The 19,183-nt window shown below is 41.3% G+C and overlaps 2 protein-coding genes across 2 annotated transcripts in view; both read right to left on the reverse strand.

The window, feature by feature from the left end:
* Nucleotides 1-19,183, reverse strand: part of PALM2AKAP2 (PALM2 and AKAP2 fusion) — a 312,433-nt gene that overhangs the window by 209,972 nt on the left and 83,278 nt on the right. The window lies entirely within an intron of this gene.
* Nucleotides 5,102-5,830, reverse strand: LOC122149498 (paralemmin-2). Its single transcript, XM_042780384.1, has one exon. It carries the CDS (start codon nt 5,828-5,830, stop codon nt 5,102-5,104), a length of 729 nt encoding a protein of 242 aa, XP_042636318.1.

Consider the following 19,183-nt stretch of genomic DNA (forward strand, 5'->3'; position numbering starts at 1 on the left):
ATGGAGTCCTTGGGTAGTATGAATAGTGATATACACTCAACTGCTCATCCACAGGTTGAGTGTACCCAGAGGCACCTTGGAAGATAGCCCTAGCAATCCACTTGTAAAAAAACCAGCCATTGAAAACCCTCTGAAGCAAAGTTCTACTGTGACACACATGGGGTGGCCATGAGTTGGAATGACTCCATGACAATTAATTGTTGAACTGGTTTTGGGGTTCAGTAACACCTGTGCAAGTTGCAGAAACACAACCTGAAAGTGCCTGCCTTGGAATGGTTTTTGTTATAAACAAACATTGCTGGAAATGAGACTATCCCCACAAGGAAAGGGTCCTTTGGTGGGTTAAACTCTCCAGTGGGTCATATGATGGACAGACAGGCCTGGGCTTCTGGGTTTTGAGTATGAACACTGAAGCCCTCGCTGAGGATTCTGCCTATGCTCACTGTGTTTTCAACGGACAGGGCTGACGCTCTGTAAGACGGAAGAACTAGCAGAGTAGTTGGAACTTTGCCTCTATCACCATATTCTCTCCGCCTCTTTTGCAACCCAGGGTTCACCGGCATTAAATTAATGATAAATTTTATGGATGTTCTGTGGTGTCTTAAAACGAATTTTGCAGGATAAGCTGTTTTCACACTTGATCTTAGTGTTTTGCTACAGAGATGATAATGTGTCTCCATTACCCCTTTGACAAAAGCTGACCCTAATAAAAATAAGCAAAAAACCAAACTCACTGCCATCTATGTGATTCCGACCCACAGCAACCCCCACTGGGTTTCTGAGGCAGTAAATCTTTACCAAAGTAGATTGCCCAGTCTTCCTTCTGCGGAGTGGCTGGTGGGTTTGAACTGCCAACATTCTAGTTAGCAGTCAAATGCCTTAGGCATTTTGCCACAAGAGCGCCTCCCTAACGAAAATAACCTATTCTAATTGCACGTAGAAAAAACACATTAACCACCAGGAAGTAAAATAGAATAGGTGGGAATGTGAAGTAAATACACGTTTATTACCAATTCAGAAAGAAGTCAAATCAAATTAGCTCTAGAAGTTGTTTGAGTTTCCAGAAAGCCTTTGAATAATTTTCAGATTGCTGAAGAGGCTTAAGGAGAGCAAATTTTGGGTTTGCACAGAAAGGAATTCCCTAGCCCTCTTTCTTCCTGTTGTTGTTGTTATGTGCCATCGAGTCAGACCCGACTCAAAGCAACCCCTCCTTGGGTTTCTGAGGCAGTATCACTATGGAAGTAGATTGCTCCATCTTCCTTCCGAGGAGTGGCTGGTGGGTTTGAACTGCCAGCCTTCTGGTTAGCAGTCAAGTGCCTTAGGCACTACACTACCAGAGCTCCTAAAGAGACAGCCCGGCTACCTGGTGGGGAGTGGCTAGTGGGTTTGAACCACCAGCCTTGGGTGTGGCAGGTGACTGCCTTAGGCCTGAGGCCATCCTAGATCAAATATTAAATGACATCACTGGATACCGCAAATCACTTTTAGAGTAGCATCTTTTTTTTTTAAGTAACATAATTATGGGTAAAAGAGATATAAAGTGAAAAAAAAATTGCCTTTGTTTCACAAGGAGCCCTGGTTGCACAATGGTTAAAGCACTCAGCTGCAAACCGAAATGTCAACGGTTTCAAGCCACCTGCCAATCTGCAGGAGAAGGACATGGCAGTCTGCTTTTGTAAAGACTGACAGCCTTGGAAACTCTACGGGACAATTCTACTCTGCCCTTCCAGGGCTGGCATGAGTCAGAATCAACTCAATTGCAATGGGTTTGGTTTGGGGTTAGTGTGTTGCCTTGTGCATTAAAAAATATTCAAGAACACCCAAGTCATCAAGATATTTCAGGATATGTGGGGTTAAAATTTAACTATTAAAAGACCTTTAATTAAATGCCATTGAAAATGTATTTATAAACAAATGGAATACTCTTCCCCCTTTCTCTCCTTTTCATTAAAAAGGAAGCTGGTCACAAGATTTGAAAAGAAAACCCAACTAACCATTAGCTCAAAGACCATGCTTTTGCAGCTTCACCGCTGATTCTTTAATTAGTCTGGTTAGGTTACTAAGTGGCCTGCATTGTGAAGGGTGTGATGTCAGACAGTCCAACGTGTCCCCAGAGAACATACAAGCATAGCAGTGGAGCCAGAACACTCAGTCACAACTCTGTTTACATTTTCATAACTTGTTCCTCTAGGTGGGATTGTAGTTTTTATCCCATAAAAAGTATTGGCTGAACTGGAATCTCCACTATGGTAGGAAAAGGATGCAAATTATGCAAATATATAGGCCATATTTAAACATACCTTCAATTACCTGTAGCCACAAAGAAATTTCATAAAGGTAGCATATCTTAACTTTAAAAACTATTAAATGATAAATTTTAATAATAAAAATACAAAGAGAACCCTAATTTATCCAATTTGCTAACCACTATTCCCTGTAATAAGGAGCCCTGGTGGTTCAGTGGTTAAGTACTTGGCTGCTAACCAAAAGTTCCATGGTTTGAACCCACCAGCTGCTCCACAGGGGAAAGATGTGGCTGTCTGCCCCTGTAAAGGTTGTAGCCTTGGAAACCCTATGGAGCAGTTCTACTCTGTCCCACAGGGTGACTATGACTTGGAATGGACTTGACAGCCCCAGGTTATTCCCTATAACCGATGGATGAGAATGAAGATCTTTGAGATCTTCTGTGCCGTGTTGTAGCGAGAGGTGGATCAAACTTTTCTTCATGAATAACGTGTTCAATTAGGCAAGTGAACTCGTTCACTTATGGAAATTCTCTATCCTGGAAGATTCTGTTTTTCAAACAGCAAGCCCAAGGGTTCTAAGTTCTGTCCTTCAGCTCACTAACTGTGCTTTAAAAACTCATATGGGATGGTTTTAATCCCCAGCTGTGTAGAAGAGATTAGCTATGGTACCTTTTTAGATTGTTTCTTTCCTAAAACAATAGATTGTCCAAATCCTTCTGCATACATAGATTTATTTGGCATGTCACGACATTTAAAGTTTAAATGATCATGTACTGAGAAGCCTGAAGCCAAGAGTAGAGAGATTTCTAGGCATCAAAACCAGGTTTCTAGTAATGGTACCAGAGCAGCTTTATTCAACTGGAGCTGCTTAGGTGGCCTAAGGTTGAAAGATAATTTTCCAACTATTCAAAAGCACACCCTGGCAGGGTCACCTTAGAAAGTGGAATCAGTTCCTTCCTTAACTTTTTTGGTTTACATATTGGTGATAAAATGACTTACTTTGTGCTCATTAAAAACATATTTGAGAAAAACTATGAAAGTAGAAAAAAAAAGCCGTTTTTTTCCTTTTACAATTGGAATAAATACAACTTTCTATCAAGAAATTGGAAAACAGTACTTGATTAGATCTCACACTGAGCAAATAGAAAAACAGGGCAAATTTAGTTGGCCCTGGAATAAAACTCTCTCAAGACTACCTTTACTTTGCATCTCCTTTCCACAGAGACTGGCTCCATGTAGTGTATCTGCTGTTTTCTGAAACTATGTTTCAAGGAACCTAGATAATTTTGTGAATAATTTGCAGCAATGCTATGAACATCTGAGCAAATAACTTAAAAGTTAATATATCTCTATTATTAAAATCAGTTAAAACATTACATATTTATTTCATTCTTATATTATTATTTTACTAAATAACTTCCCTTTGGTTTCACTATGGATGTGGCTGTTGGCTTGGGGTTGAACAGAGGTGCCAAGAAAGAACTGTTCATTGTGTTGAAGATAAAAAATATTCTTTGATGTTCTGGAATCTCTAAAAGTTTAAGAAACAATGATTTAAGCAGCTCAGCTATGTGCCATTCAATCAGTGTTTGTTGAGTGAATTTAATTCATGTTAAGGAAACAGGTCTTTCCTAATCTTGTTAATTTTTTTTTTACATTTTAGAGTTGTTTTCTTTTTTTAAAATCTTTTTGTGGTGGGTAAGCCTACATATTGAAGTGATCTGAAAGACTCTTTCTCATGAGGACAGCAAGAACAGAGTACAGATGCAAGGCTCTGTGATCAACTGTGCACATGAGATGAACAGTTAATACAGTTACAGCACCATCCACGATGAAGTAGGAACACTGAGTAACCACTGTAGGTCAGAAAGACTGTTATAGAAATATGGTCACTGCAGAGAAACTCCTCAAAATGATCCCTTCATGGAAAATACATTAAGATGATCAGAAAATATCCGTGAAAAAGAAAAACAATATAAAATTTTACATATATTTTTTTTGAGAGCATAGAAACAAGGTTTGTGAATTTGCCTAAGTTTAGAGACCACTACAGATGCTTAAAACAATGTTTGTTTCATGTCCTTAGAAAATTAAAAATGGTGCTTGTTATATAAAGCGTTCATCAGTTAAGCCATAGAAGAGAGACGGCTGCTGACAGGCACGTCACAGAATCAGTTCCTAAATTTCAGCTGTGACAAGCACTGGGTTCTTCTCCTTCACATCAATTTCATCTCAGTTTCAACAGAAGGAAAGCCATTGATGCACAATACTGTAATCTGGAAGTTTACGTAAGGCAGCAAAAAGCATCACCCTAGATTTGACAGACTAAGTAAGGTCCACTTTTGGCTACACTAGCAACCAGCTAGAGCCAACAGCATTTTGCCACACAAGATATAAAACCAAAAATGCACACCAAGGGAGGCAAGTGAGAAATCAGTGATGTGGCAGTGTGTGTCTATGTTATAGGATCACGCTACACCATGAAAATTCCCAGTGCTAATAGGTTAAATTCCAGTCAACTGAGTTAAGGCTACTATAGAACTGGTTGATATGAAGAGTTCATTCCAATGGAGCAGTAAGGAATTGATTCACTCTTGAAGACACAAAGAAAGGTTTAGAGGAAAAGCAAGTTCTTGGAAAGAACGAAGCACACACATGCATGTTGTCTCTCAGGTGAGGAAACTGGAGAAAAATGATAGGGAAAAAAAAAAATAAGAGAAATCAAAGCAATCCAACTGCAAGGCAAGGCAGGTGTTTGCTTCCAGTTCACAGTATTGCAGTTAGTGGAACAGCAAGGTCTGCATAAGTGGTGGAGAGCACACAGGCTGCCCAGAAGAAAAGGGAGGAAAGAGTGGTCACATGACAACACAGCACTGACAGCGCTTTTTCTTTTGGGTACCTGGGGCTGGCTCTGTGGCCAGGCTCTCTTCCTTCCCTTCTGGGGATGAGGGCTCTGTGGTATCGGACACTGGCCTCCCGGACACAAGCTCCGCCGCATTCCCATCAATAGTGGACACGTCCGTCACTGTCTTCTCCCTCAAAGACTTCTCATCGTCTTCATCAATGAGGACCAATTCAGCCTTGATGGTTTCATCATAGCCTAGCACCTTCTTGGTCTCCTCTTCATCCTCGATATTTTGGTAGCCCATAAAGATCATGGTGACTGGCTGATCTGAGTTTGCCTCCGGCCCTTCTGCACTGGGGGCTCGGGCCTGCTGCCCTGGGTTCCCGGAAGAATGATCTTTCCTAGATTTGTGTACCATTTCTAACTTGGCTTCCTTGCACAGCATGTGTTCCTTTGGGTGGCCGAGGCTCCCATCTGCGATCACAGTCCTTTCTGACATATGCCCTTCTCTTAAGTTTGATTGTCCAGCCTTCTGAATAAGCTCTTCTACATCCTTTGCGCTTAATTTGTGTACTCCGTTTTCTACAACGGTGCCACCTGAGTGCACCTCATAGACTACTTTGGTACCGTCATCATAGACTTTGACTCCTCTCTGATGGACCCCTTCTGGGCCAATGGTGGATGCAGAGAGAATCTTGGTCTCTCCTGTTTGTTTGTCTTTCTCCACATTAATTTCCATGGCGTACACAGCTTGAATGAAAACAAGAGAAAGGAAGTGCATGTTACAACAAAAAAAGCCAGTGAATGGTTAATTGCCAAACAGACAAAAAAAAAAAAAAAAAGGGTTTTGTGCCCTTTCTAGACTAACTACCAAGCATCTTGAGTGTTAGAGTGAGGTGCACGTTATGGGCAGAGGTGGTTATAGGTATTTTAACACAGCAGCTCAATGCACTGGGAAGGCAGATGTACAGAGCTACTGTATCTCGGTGGCACTCACACTTCCCCGGAAGACCTGCTAAAGTTAGTCCACAAGAGACTGTTTAGGTCCAATGTCATGATTCACAACAAGGCTGGCAACATGCAAGTCTATCTTGATTAAGGGCTTACCCTAGGTTTACAGATGATTTTAGCCATATACAGATATTAATATGTATCCTAATTCTAAAACCTTAAATCTTTGTTAGCATTTTCCCCATACAGTCTCCTGTGGGTTTTTTCCTTCTACTATAAAGAAAGACTATGCAAAGAGTTTTTCAAGTGGGACATGGTAATCCTTTACTGTGCTATAAAATAGGATATTTACAAAAATTCAAAAGGTATGAAAAGATTCAGATTATATGCTCTGTGAGAACCTCAGTCACTTTGTTAGGTTTCTTACACAGAAACGGGAAGCAGAACAAGAGAGAAGTCGAACCATCTTAGGATACTGGAATTGAGGACAATGCGTGCAGGACTCCTTCCTGTGTACACAGTGCCACGTCCTCATGATTCTGTCCCCATCTTTCCCATCCCATCTGTCCCTTTTCTGTTCCACTGCCACTATTCAATTTTAGACACACATTTCCTCTTTCCTAGATTCATGGGAGAGCTCCCTACCCGGTCTTCCTGACCCATTTCATCCTAACTCCTTCTGCCACTCTGGTGTTCCCAAAGACCAGCTCTTTCCCTGTCCTATAGGCTCATGTGATGAGTCATACTTTGAGATTTGTTTCTCCGTGGGCTCCTTGTGAGGCAAATGCTCCACATGGAAGGAAACTGGATGTCAGATTCATAGAGCCAAGAGTCCCCAGGTACCCTGAACCTAGATGATTCAAGAGCAGCTCAAACATACCAGCTTCAGAACTGAGCCTATCATCATCTCCCCAAACCCTTCTGTAGTCTTGATGTTAACATCAGCACTACTACTAGTCTCTCAAGCCAGAAATCTCAAAATCATCCCTACTTGCTCTCTGGTTCCTAATTTTCCATAGCCAATCAATGGTGAAGGATAACTGATTCTATTTCAAATCTATCTCCCATACATCTCCTTACCTCTATCTCTACCACCACTAGGAACCCAGACCAGACTTTTTGTTTTGCACAGTAACCTTGTTTCTAATTTTATCTGACACATCTCTCTTCTCAGTCTTGTCCAGGGGTCTACAAACAATGGGGAAGGGCCAAAGTCAGCCAAAGCCTGTTTCTACATGGCCAGAGGAGCTAAGAATGGTTTTTACATTTTTAAAGACTTGTTTTTTGTCATTGTTCAAAAAGAAAAAATATATATAAGGCAGAAACCATATGTGGCCCACATACTCAAAAATATTTATGATTTGGCTCTTTACTGAAAACGTTTGCTAACCTCGGCTAGTCCATGTTCCACACTGCCCACAGAGTTACCTTTCTCATAAATTCTGTTGTCTGTATAGGATAAACACTAAAACCCCCAAAAGTTGGTATAGAATTCCCTTCAGAATTTGTCTGCAACCTTCCTTTCTAACCTTGTCTTCCAGCCCCACTCATTCCCTGTACACACCAGCCATAACAAACTTCTCACTGTTCCCAGGACTCTCAATATCCTTCCATAACTGCTTGTCCCAATGCCTGCTCTCCTTCTGCTAGATTTCTTATCATTCTTCCCCCTGGCAAGCTCTTCAGCGTATTATGTCACGTCTCTGCTTATCATTCCCTGAGTTCCTACCTCTTTCTGAAAAACAAGTTCCCTAACCTATGTTAAGAAGATCCACATTTTTCAAACTATTTTTTCAATTTTACTTTCCACCATACTCCCTTTCCTTCTGCCACAATCAAATAGCGCCATTCCACATCTAAGCATTTCTTGCATTCGCTTAAGATTCCTGTCTCCTGAAATAAACTTCTTCTGAGTTCCTGTACATCCAAATGCGACCCACCCAGCAATGTTGGGGCCACCTGCCCCTTCTTCCTTTGATGTTCTCCTTCCTAAATCATCTCCTCAAGATTCTCCAAACACTTTTTCTAAACCTCTCTGAAGGCACTTAACACTGCACTCTACAGTATAATTATTTGTGGGAATGTTTTATTAGCTTCCTTACATTTTTAGGATCCTTGAGGGCTACCTTCCTGCCTGACATCATTTTATGATTTCCCTTCTGTGATAGTTGGAGCTGTGTGTCAACTTGGCTGGACCCCAGTTCTGTGTGGTTGTTCCCATGATGGGATCAGATGACTGTGTTCTGAGTGGCCAGTCTGCCCAAGGGGAGTTTCCCTAGGGGTGTGGCCTGCTTGCAATGATATCCAAGGACATCCTGGAAGAGCCGCATTCCTTAAGCGATTGGAACCCTGGTGTGCGAACTACAGACTTCTGTGAGTGAGCGGCCCATCGCTCGGCCTGGAGATCTCGGATTCATCTTTTGTTGGAATCAACAACCAGTATACTGCATGCCAGCTTGAATCTCTCGGCTCCCCTGTGCTCGTGGAAGCCAAGGCGGCCGCAAGCCCCATCTCCTCCAGAGACGGACTTTTCGGCTTGGACTTGTCGGCTTCTATACGCTTGTGAGCCATTTTCCTAAGATAAATTTCTCTCTCTCTCTCTCTATAAATATATATATATATATATATATATATACTTTGCTGGTTTTTTGTGTTTCTCTAGAGAACCCAATCTAACACACCTTCCCTCCAGCATCTCCCTTAGAGCCTTTTGTGTAGAAGGTATACGACAGCTATATCTATGAAATGAATGCTACCAATTGAAGAATCTAATTTGATTATCTTAATCTAGCCATAAATACTTGCACAACAGGTCAACAAAATGAGAAGATACACATAGTAATTACTGTTTGATATGGTTTAAAAAATATCAATGATACTATTCCATTTACTTGTGTAATAAGATATAATCTGTTCATGTTCACATTTAACTAAAAATGTTGTTGTTGTTGTTGTTGTTGTTACGTGCCGTCGAGTCAGCCCCGACTCATAGCGACCCCTCCTTGGGTTTCCGAGGCAGTTATCACTACGGAAGTAGGACTGCCCAACCTTCCTTCCGAGGAGTGGCTGGTGGGTTTGAACTGCCAGCCATCTGGTTAGCAGGCAAGTGTCTTAGCCACTATGCTACCAGAGCTCCCTAACTAAAAATACTATGAAGCAAAATCCAATGCTTGATTTTCATGGCATCCATTTTAAAAGCTTCACTTACTCAGCACAAAAATCTTGAGTTTCCTCAAGTGACAAAGTTGGAGGCCAATCATTATTTGTCATAGAAGTACATGGACTCCTACATAATGGCTAAGTACATGGACTCCTACATAATGGCTGTGGTATCAAAAGGAGTATATCTAATTTATTTTGAGATTTTCCACAAAATGTGCCATGAGGATTCTAATTCATGCAGAGAGAGGGGACTGACATTTAAAATTCAGCAAAGACTCTAAAGAGCTGGTTCTTTAAATATTACATTTATATTTAAAAGCACAGCAGATCACTCACTCGGGGATATTTTTCCTGTGAGTAGGGTGAGACCAGGGAGAGGGCTTCTTTGCCCAGATAACATTTTGGTGCCGAAACCCAGGACACGAAAACAAGCAGGCCCAAGCGAGAGCAAGCTGGAGACACAGGAGGAGTCATCTTAAAGGAACAGAATGAGCTTTAGGCTCCATAAAAGTGTGGTTCCACATTCTTCAGCTACATTCATGCCCTTCTCTTGTACGGCATACTTAGGTGAACACACTGAGAAGCTCTGACTTAACCCAAAGGCAAGATGTAGTCTTCATGGATATACACATGGGAATGTTATTAGGCATTTAGAGAACTACATAGAGATGTGAAGGTTTATCTTAAATAAATGTGTTGTTTGTGGCTAACCACTTATATTTTGCTTCAGTTCTGAGACAGTAATATTTTGAACTGTAAATTAAGGTGGCTATGAACCAGTGGGAAAATAAGACTTACATTTTAATATGCTGCCACAATCAACACAGTCATAGGACATATTTAAATAAGGAAGATAATCAGATTGTCAGTTGTAGGTACAATACTTAAATATTCACCAAACATTCAGTACTTTGTGAACAAAAAGACACATTGACTTTCAATCAATATAGAATATGGTATAAAATAATTTATATCCTGTCACAGATAGATATAAAATTATTAATATGAAAATGTTTAGAGATTTCCCTGTTGATCTGTCCACTGCTGAGCATCTTATTTTTTACTCAAACAAAACAAAACAAAACAAAAAAAACCCCACCAAACTCACTGCCATTGAGCCAATTCTGACTCATTGAGACCCCTTTTGGGTTTCCTAGGTGTTAAATCTTTATGGAAGTAGATTGCCCAGTCTTCCTTCCATGGAGTGGCTGGTGGGTTTGAACCACCAACCCTCTGGTTAGCAGTCAAATGCCTTAGGCACTATGCCACCAGTGCTCCTTATCCTATTATTGTTGGTCCAATTCTCCCTTCTCCACCACCCTAACTCCCAACCTGAGTTTGTCTTTGCCTCTTCCTAAAATTTGGGCTTGGACAGAAGGGAAGAATGAAGAGAAGTTCTTTGCTAGAAAAGTTAAGTAGATCCACACAATAACGTGTTGAGAAAAAGTTTAGGGGGAGAGAAAGCAAAAGCTGTAAGGGATTTGGATGGAGAGGGAGCCTTTGTGGCAGTGAATGATGCTCTGGACAGAGTGATGCGGGGAGAAAAGACAGTGGAACAGGAGAAGTGCTGCCGGGTGAAGATATGAATCAGATCCCTTTTAACATCATTTGGGTCAAATAGGTAAAGAACAGAATTCCTATTTAATTCCTTATTGGTCTGTGATTTTACACTGTATTACTACTTTGGAAAGTTTAGACCTTCTTCATATAGGTTAGGACACTTGTAGTTATTCAGAAAGAAATAGGCACTTGAGGCAAAGATAAGCAGAGGTGAAACATAAAACTGAGTAGGAGTCTGCAAGTGGGGAGGCATGAATGACAATCTGGGCGGTCACAGGGATAAGCAGTTATGAAAGGATGCTGAGTAACCTGGGGATGGGTGAAATTTGTTATGGCTGAGTGTAGCATGTTGGTGCAACAGGAAGACACGGCTAGAAAGGAAAGTTGCAGACAACTTCTGAAGGGAATAATATGCCAAGCTAAGGCCTGGCTCAGAGCCTGAACCACGTGGGACATGGTTTCGTTAGGGTTATGTATTTGTATTTATACTACATGTGCTACACAGTTTTTCCAATATTTCATGAATATAAGGGTAGAAAATTTTAACGACTGTAACACATTTCTATCATAAAATAAACTCAGACATGTGCAATAAATGTAACTTTCATATATTTTTTTCCCAGATGAAATATGAAGCTTCAAAGGAACCACAAACTTTAGTAGGCTCTGTAAAAGTGTGGTCCCACATTCTTTGGCTACATCCATGCCCTTCTCTTGTAAGGTGTACTTAGGTGAACACACTGAGAAGCTCTGATTTAACCCAAAGGCAAGATTCAGCCTTCATGGATACACATATAGGAACATTATGAGGCATTTACAGAACTATATAGAGGTGTGAATGTTCTTAAATAAATGTGTTGCTTGTGGCTAACCACTTATATTTTGCTTCAGTTCTGAGACAGTAATATTTTGAACTGTAAGTTAAAGTGGCTAAAAAATAGTGGGAAAATAAGACTTACATTTTAAATTCAACATTTTGTTTTTAAAGTATATGATTTTAAAAACTTTTCTGTATAGTGCCTAAGGCATTTGACTGCTAACCAGAAGGCTGGCGGTTCAAACCCACCAGCCACTCCTCAGAAGGAAGATGGGGCAATCTACTTCCGTAGTGATACTGCCTCAGAAACCCAAGGAGGAATCGCGATGAGTCGGGGCTGACTCGACGGCACATAACAACAACAACAGCTACTGCCAAGCAGTGTATAGTCCAGACCTCTCACTCCAGACACTCTCATGTCCTCCACTCTAACCACGAACAATTCTGTTCAATACACCTTTATTTTCCTTCAGGGTTCTCCATGCCACAGGCACAATAAATAGTCTCTGTGGTGATGAGGCTCATGAGGGCTTAATCTAATGAGCTTGTGCTCATCTAATGAAAATAAGACAATGATGAGGGGGTGCTATTGAGAAGAGGAGGCTTTCTGAAGAGACCCTGAAGGAGATTTTGAAAGAGCCCCATGGACATAAAGTATGTGAAGAACAGTTCTCTGAAATTTTCTGGTGGAAAAAGAGATGGAAAACAGTTCAATGGAAGCTTCAGTGGTGGCACAAATGGAATCTGGAAGTTTTTTTTTTTTTTTTTCAGTAAAATGATGACATTTGATACTGATGACACATTTTATAATAGGATATATCATACAATGATGACAACAAGGTTGGTGTATATAAAGCACTTTTGCTATTCTTTCCAACAACCTAGTGAGACAGCTGAATAATATGTTCATTTCATTAACATGGAATAAAAACTACAGCGGCTAAGTATTTTCTTCAAGGAGATACAAAGGAATGGCTTGACTGGGGCTTTGATTCTGGACCTCTGGGTTTGGTTTACTTGGTTCTTGCTGTCTCATCAGTAGAACTACCACCTTGAAGGGGCAGAGACAATTCTAATGGGAGTTGATAATCCCACTTTCTAGGTTCTGAAACCATCCATGTGTCAGTTAGAGTATAGGGTCCCGGGGAAGATGGCTACCTGGAAAATGATGGGGAGGGCGAGGGGGAGAAGCCACTGTGGCCTGGAACTGTGCACGGCCCAGAGATGGGTCTGAGAGCAGAGAGTGCTTGGTTCTGGTTCAATCATATTCCCATTTCTCCATATGCTCTCTTGGTCCTTGTTACTTTCAGCTTTGGCAAAGGTGAGAGCAAACACTGTCAGAAACCCAGGAAAGAAAGCAAGATCACCTGCCACAAATAAGCAGGGGAAGGAGACGATGATAGGACTATTATAGAGTGAGGCCCATTGTTTGTCCAAAAAAACATACAAAAGACATGGCATTCCATGAAGATGAAACATTCAATAATTATTAAATGCCCGCCTCGGGCTTCTCCCAGCTAACTGTCTTTAATTTGCTGTGATCAGTGGAAGGGAGGGGCAGAACTCATCTTTAGTCAGTAAGATGGGAGGTGTTAGAGGAGGAAGAAAGAACAATGGATTTGAATTCCTATCTAGATCACACCCTATCTTTGGGCCCAAATTTCCCCCATTTGTACAATAAGGGGTAGGTCTTGATAATCTCCAGAACCAACCCAGTTTTGACATTTTATGGTGCTGTCAACAGCCTGTGTAGCGTGAGTCAGTGATGTGTAAATTATGGTAGGGGGGAAGAAAGCAATCAGATCCTGGCCGCCACCAGCACAGAGGGTGTTTGGCGGAGGTCATCCCAATATAATGAACATCCAAGAGCTGGTATCACATTGGAACACAGCAGGCGAGCAATGCATGTGTTTGGCTTATGGAATGAACATACATATAGACAGTCTTGTCCTTTGAAGAATGTAATTATCTATATACATATATGTTCATAGTTTGTCACGACTTCAATAATGAAAATAAGGAAACTTATGCAGTAGATTCTCCCTCTATTCACAGAGAGCAAATCTCCAATTTCAAAAAGTAGTAATCAAAACTTTCTTTGAATTGTTTTTTCACACTTTGGTATTACTCACTGCTGTTGAGTCAGATCTGACTCATAGCGACCCCTCCTTGGGTTTCCAAGGCAGCAGCATCACTACGGAAGTAGATTCCTCAACACTTTATTATTAAATTAGTATAAATGAAAAATAAGTCAGCAAAGGTATAATGTTGATGGATACCAAAGAGAAAAGCCAATTGCTCATATGTGATTTTGTTTCCATATGTTTTGGTCAAGAATAATGAACTTCAGGCTGGAAAGTACCATACGAAAGATTGATAAAAAGGAACTGCAGCCCAGGTGGGTAAAGTAGGTTAGAAAACAATCAAGTATCTAGGGTTATCAATGCTCTCGGTGCTTTGGACCCTGGGTCCCAGTTCCCTCGTCCATGAGTTTGTCTCAGGAATCTTAAACGTCAGGAAAGCTGGAGGCTGACACCTAACTCTTAATTTTTAAAAATGAGAAGGAAGGGATTCTATAAATTACACCATAGTGAGCTTGACAATGCTGATCCATTTTAGAGTTCCTTTTCAAAGAGAGAGATCACCAAGAGCCAGTAGGGGTTCATCAGGCAGAGGCTATGCAGATTAATCTCATTTTATTTTTTGTCAGCATCTCTAGATGGATAGATTAGGTGAATGCCAAAGAGAGAGTATATCTGGATCATTGCCAAGCCAAAACCCCACTGACATCGAGTCAGTTCTGACTCATGGTGACCGTATAGGACAGAATAGGTCTGCTTCTTAAGGTTTCCAAGAATGTACATCTTTACAGAAGTAGACTGCCACATCGTTCTTCCCCAGAGCAGCTGGTGGGTTCGAACTGCCCACTTCTCAGTTAGCAGGCAAGTATTTTAACCACTGTGCCACCAGGGCTTCTTTGGATCATCACCCAGCCTCTTCTATGTTTGCAAACCAGGCAGAAACACTTCAGCTGTTAGGACAATTGCCAGGACTTGTGGCTGGTTGACTGACCATGCCCCATAGGGCTGATTTAGGGTCACCACGGAGCAGAAGATCACTAACGCTGTGCCACAAGGCTCTGACTTTGGTTCTAACTGTGAGACAAGTTTATCAAGAAAATGGTGGGTTAAGAAAAAAAAAAGCTTACTTTGCAGATTTGAAGTAACACTAAAGTGAGAAAGAATGTGCGACTCTGAGGCACCACAGTTATGAGCTATGAACACACCAACAACAGTGCAGAGCTTTCTACTTTTAAAACTGTTAAACTCTTCATCTAAGTGAAATATGACAGAAGTACAACACAAGGACAGAGGAAATGTTACACTGGAAATGAGAGAGGCACCAAGGCCCCGACTACCAAGTCCCATTACAACACTTCCCTCCCCACCTTCCTGTTGCGCCTGCGTAGCTCCATGGAACTCCCAACAGTCAGAGAAATAATCCAACCAGAAGAAATTTAACAGAGATGTACACAATCTAGAAAGGGCAGGAAGGCACATACTTCATGCTTATTTTCATCTTTTGAAATTAAAGAGATAAAGAATTGTATAGGCTCTTCTGTGTGTGAACAAGAGAAGGCACACTTCTGGGGAAAACAGACCAGAGCCCATCGAGGACTGCACATTTCCACTAAAATGATTTGAAGTAATAATTAGACTGGACCAAGGAAGCAAAGCTGAGCAGCGGCACATGGGAAAAATGACTGAGGCTTTACTTTAGAAACAAAAGCTAAAAGGTCACTGTGTCAGCGAAGTTAGTCACATGACGTGCAGCATCAGACTCCACAGTGTGGGGTAACAGCCCACCCCAGAGTGCCCTGGACAGCTCTAAGCAATGCACTTCAGGAAGATTAGTGACAACGTGGGGAACGTCCAGAGGAGAAGGACAGGGGTGGTGGGAGGTGCCTCAAAGTAATCTCATTAGGACTTGCTGAATAAGCAGACTGCGGGGGTAAAGAGGATAGAGTGGGGATCCCAGAAAGACAGACAATGATAGTCATGTTCAACTACTTGAAGGGAAATCCTGTATATTTCTTATAAATATATTTGTTCTGAGTGCCTCCAGGGGTTAGAATGAGGACCACTGGACCACTTGGTGGGAGATAAAGGCAGTCAAATCAGAGGAAGAATTTTGCAATAGAACCAACTGGAGACAGAAACAGTCACCTGAGAGAGATTAAACTCCCATTACAAAGGTATGGGAGCCTTTGTCAGAGGACTGCTTCACAGGGCTGCCATAGCAGGGATTCAATGTTTGGATAAGGGATTGGAATTGACATCTCCTAACTCTGGAAGGTGATGATTTGAAGTAAATTCCCATTTATATGGAATCCTAAACCTCCCACACTCCAGAAAACCAGAATATTTGACATAATACTGAATAATAACAAGTGGTATTTATAAAAAGGCCCCTGAAGTTGTACAAATTCCAAAAGGGCCTTTATAAGGCAAGATGGATTATATCTAAGAACATTCCAGTGGTAACTGTTGTTAATTGATGTGGTGGTTAAGTTTGTGTGTCAACTTGGCTGGGCCTGGTTGAGTGGCTGGGCAGCTGAAAAGTAGTTATTCCCCATGGTGAGACTGGTAATTAACTCCATGGTGGAATCTATTAGAGCAGCTATAAGTAGCTGCTTTGGGGATGTGGTCTGCTTCACGTACATAAGAAACAGCTTTGGGAACAGTCTCTAGCTTATGGCATGCTTGAACCCTGCACGTAGCCTTGCCGTTGTTCAGCAGCCTACCGTGCTCTGGAAATCTTGGGACTTTCAATGGACTCGAATTAATGGCCTGCTGTGTAGTTTGGCAACATCAGGACTGTGCCTTTTTACTTGTCAACCTTGGGCTTGTCAGTCTCAGCAGCCAGCAGCTAAGAGAAGATAGGCCTCTAGTTTCAATGGGCCGGGAGCAGGAGGCAGCACTGAAGCCCAAGGTTGAGGAGCTTTGACCTAGGCCCTAGAGCCTAGCACTTTGAACTCAGGCTTAAAGCTTCCAAACTGTGAGAAAATAAACTCTCAAGCCATCCCATTTGTGTTATATTCTTGTCAGAACAGCACTAGGTAACTACCACAACAGTTGATATGCTATACATGCTCTGTGTAGTGACTGCTGATCTCAACTGACAGTGAATCTTAACACCGTGTGTACAAAAGGAGATAACTACATCATATGCAATTCCTTCAAGAACTTTGCTTACATGTCTTCCAATAGTAGATGCATTTAGGAAAGTTTGTTCTTATCTAATAAAGGTACATGTAAATTTATTTTTAGAAAGACTGATTACATAATACTTTTAAAATGCATTTGCTATTTGATCACTATACTTTTGCAGTACAGCCAGTCCTTGGGTTAGAACATCCAACTTACAATTTGTGCTTGCCCTTTAATCTTAATGTAAATTTGCCCTTACTTTGAAACAATTAAATCAACCCCTACTTGCACCAAATTCATCACAATTATCTTCACTTGCTGCATGTACAGGTTTTAAATCATTGTCAAGACTTCAAGACTTTTCTTGCACTAAAGAAAAAGCAAAGCCACTGCAATCAAGGTGATTCTAACTCATAGTAACCCTATAGGACAAAGTAGAACTGCCCCATAGTTTCCAAAGCTATAAATCTTTATGGAAGCAGACTGCCTCATCCTTTTCCCACAAAGGGGCTGGGGGTTTGAACCTCCTCTCTTTAGAGGTGGTCAGCAGCCTAACACTTTAACAACCATGCCACCTAAATAAGAACTGTATGCACCTGTTCCAATTTATCTACAAACTCAAAGACATACTTAGGAGTGGATCTCCTTTGTAACCCAGGACTGCCTGTATCTTCAAATTTGAAAGATGCTAGGTGTGACAGTATCTGTGTTCCCACAGAGCATTACATACTACTCTTGAACATTATACTCCTTGATTATCGAGGCTGCCTAAATCCTTTTTCTCTCTTCAAATTAGTCCCACAACACTATCCCTACCCCTTCCATAGCTGATCCATTAGTTAGATGTTGGATCATATCACGTGTCTCCTGAGGAACTTGTGCAGAGGGGCTGGGAAGCCGTTTACCTACAACTATCAAGAATTATCAACACTCAAATCTTGAAAAGCAAGGAGGAAGGTATGTGACTTTTGCATAGCTATTAAGCCAATCTCCTAAGTGCAACTCAGAGTACTTAGAAAATACGCAGTTAAGTCCAGAGATTCCTCTGTGGCACAGTTGCAGGCTGCAGGGTCCAGTTTATCTGGGTTACAACCGTCCACTGTAATCTTGGACCTGGTCTGGGTTTGACCAGACACCATTCAAGGTGTTGAGCTCTGTGAGTCTATATGTGAAAATCACATGCTAAGATGTTTACAGAGACGACCATTAGATAGTGAAATTTTGCCAGTACACAGATCAATTCACCAATACTTACTTTTTAATTTTCCATTAGAGGATGTATCCTTTGCTTCATAAACTATTCATGTTGCCTATAGAGCAAGGTTTCCTCTAGTTTAAAAGTCCATGATTTTTTTGTTTGTTTTAATAAAAGGTATCATTATGTGATCTACTTAAACTTATCATGGATATGTATAGTGTAATTTAATATTCATGTCTGAATTCACCTACATCATCATTAACTGTGCGACCTTTGGCAATTCCTTTTTTAATCCCACCCCCTGGCTCTTAGTGCATTCCTCCATAGAGCAGAGGGCTGGCCTGGAGGTCTGGCCTTTGGTCCCAGCCAGTTCTGACTTCTCGGGAGCATCTGCACTGAAATGAGCAAGGCTAGCTCTCTATACTGTATATTCATGTATGTCTCATTTTCTACAACCATAATCACGACAGATACTAACAAGAAGTGTATGTTCTTTAAATTGCTACTTCCCTTTGCTCCCCCTAAAAAAATACTAGGGTAGCTAAGAAATACCTCAGAAAGGTGAAGTCTGGGGAGTACATGTGGATAACATGCAAACAGCTCCACTTCCAAAGGGTTCCAGCCACACGAGCCTTGAAAATACCTATACCTATCTGTAGGAAGAGCTCCTTTGAGGTTGTGTAATTCCAATATGAAAAATAAAGATTCCCAGAGGTAGAGCACAGATTTTGAGCATAAAGGCAGAAATCATGACTATGAACATAAGGGACGGATCACCTTAACCCTGGGGGTAAATGCTCTATGACCAGGGCTTCAAAGCGGTTCATTCTGGTTTGACCTCTTGCTGAGAATTTGACTTTCTCCCCAAGGTAGACTGAATCAGAATCTACATTTTAATAAGATCCCCAGGCAATTCTTATGTATACCTAAGAGTCTCTAAGAATTACCTGGGGAGCTTGTTCAACTGTAGATTCTGATTCAGTCTATCTAGGGTGGAAATGCAAATTCTCAGCAGGGGGTTGAACGAGGATGAACTGATTCAAAGCCCTCCCTATGACTTCCTCACAACCCTTCCCATTTAGTTCCAATTACTCACTAGGGGCCAGTGCCTGCCTTGTGTGGCCACTATAAATGCTTTGTCTAAGGCCAGGCTCTGGTAGCATAGTGGCTAAGACACTTGCCTGCTAACCAGAC

The sequence above is a fragment of the Orycteropus afer genome, unplaced genomic scaffold, assembly GCF_000298275.1.
Source record: "Orycteropus afer afer isolate SDZICR_OR568_19922 unplaced genomic scaffold, OryAfe1.0 scaffold00037, whole genome shotgun sequence".
Lineage (NCBI taxonomy): Eukaryota > Metazoa > Chordata > Mammalia > Tubulidentata > Orycteropodidae > Orycteropus > Orycteropus afer.

What these genes read in the sequence shown, in the direction of transcription:
- LOC122149498 (XM_042780384.1), bottom strand. Translation starts at nt 5,830, where the DNA reads ATGGAAATTAATGTGGAGAAAGACAAACAAACAGGAGAGACCAAGATT.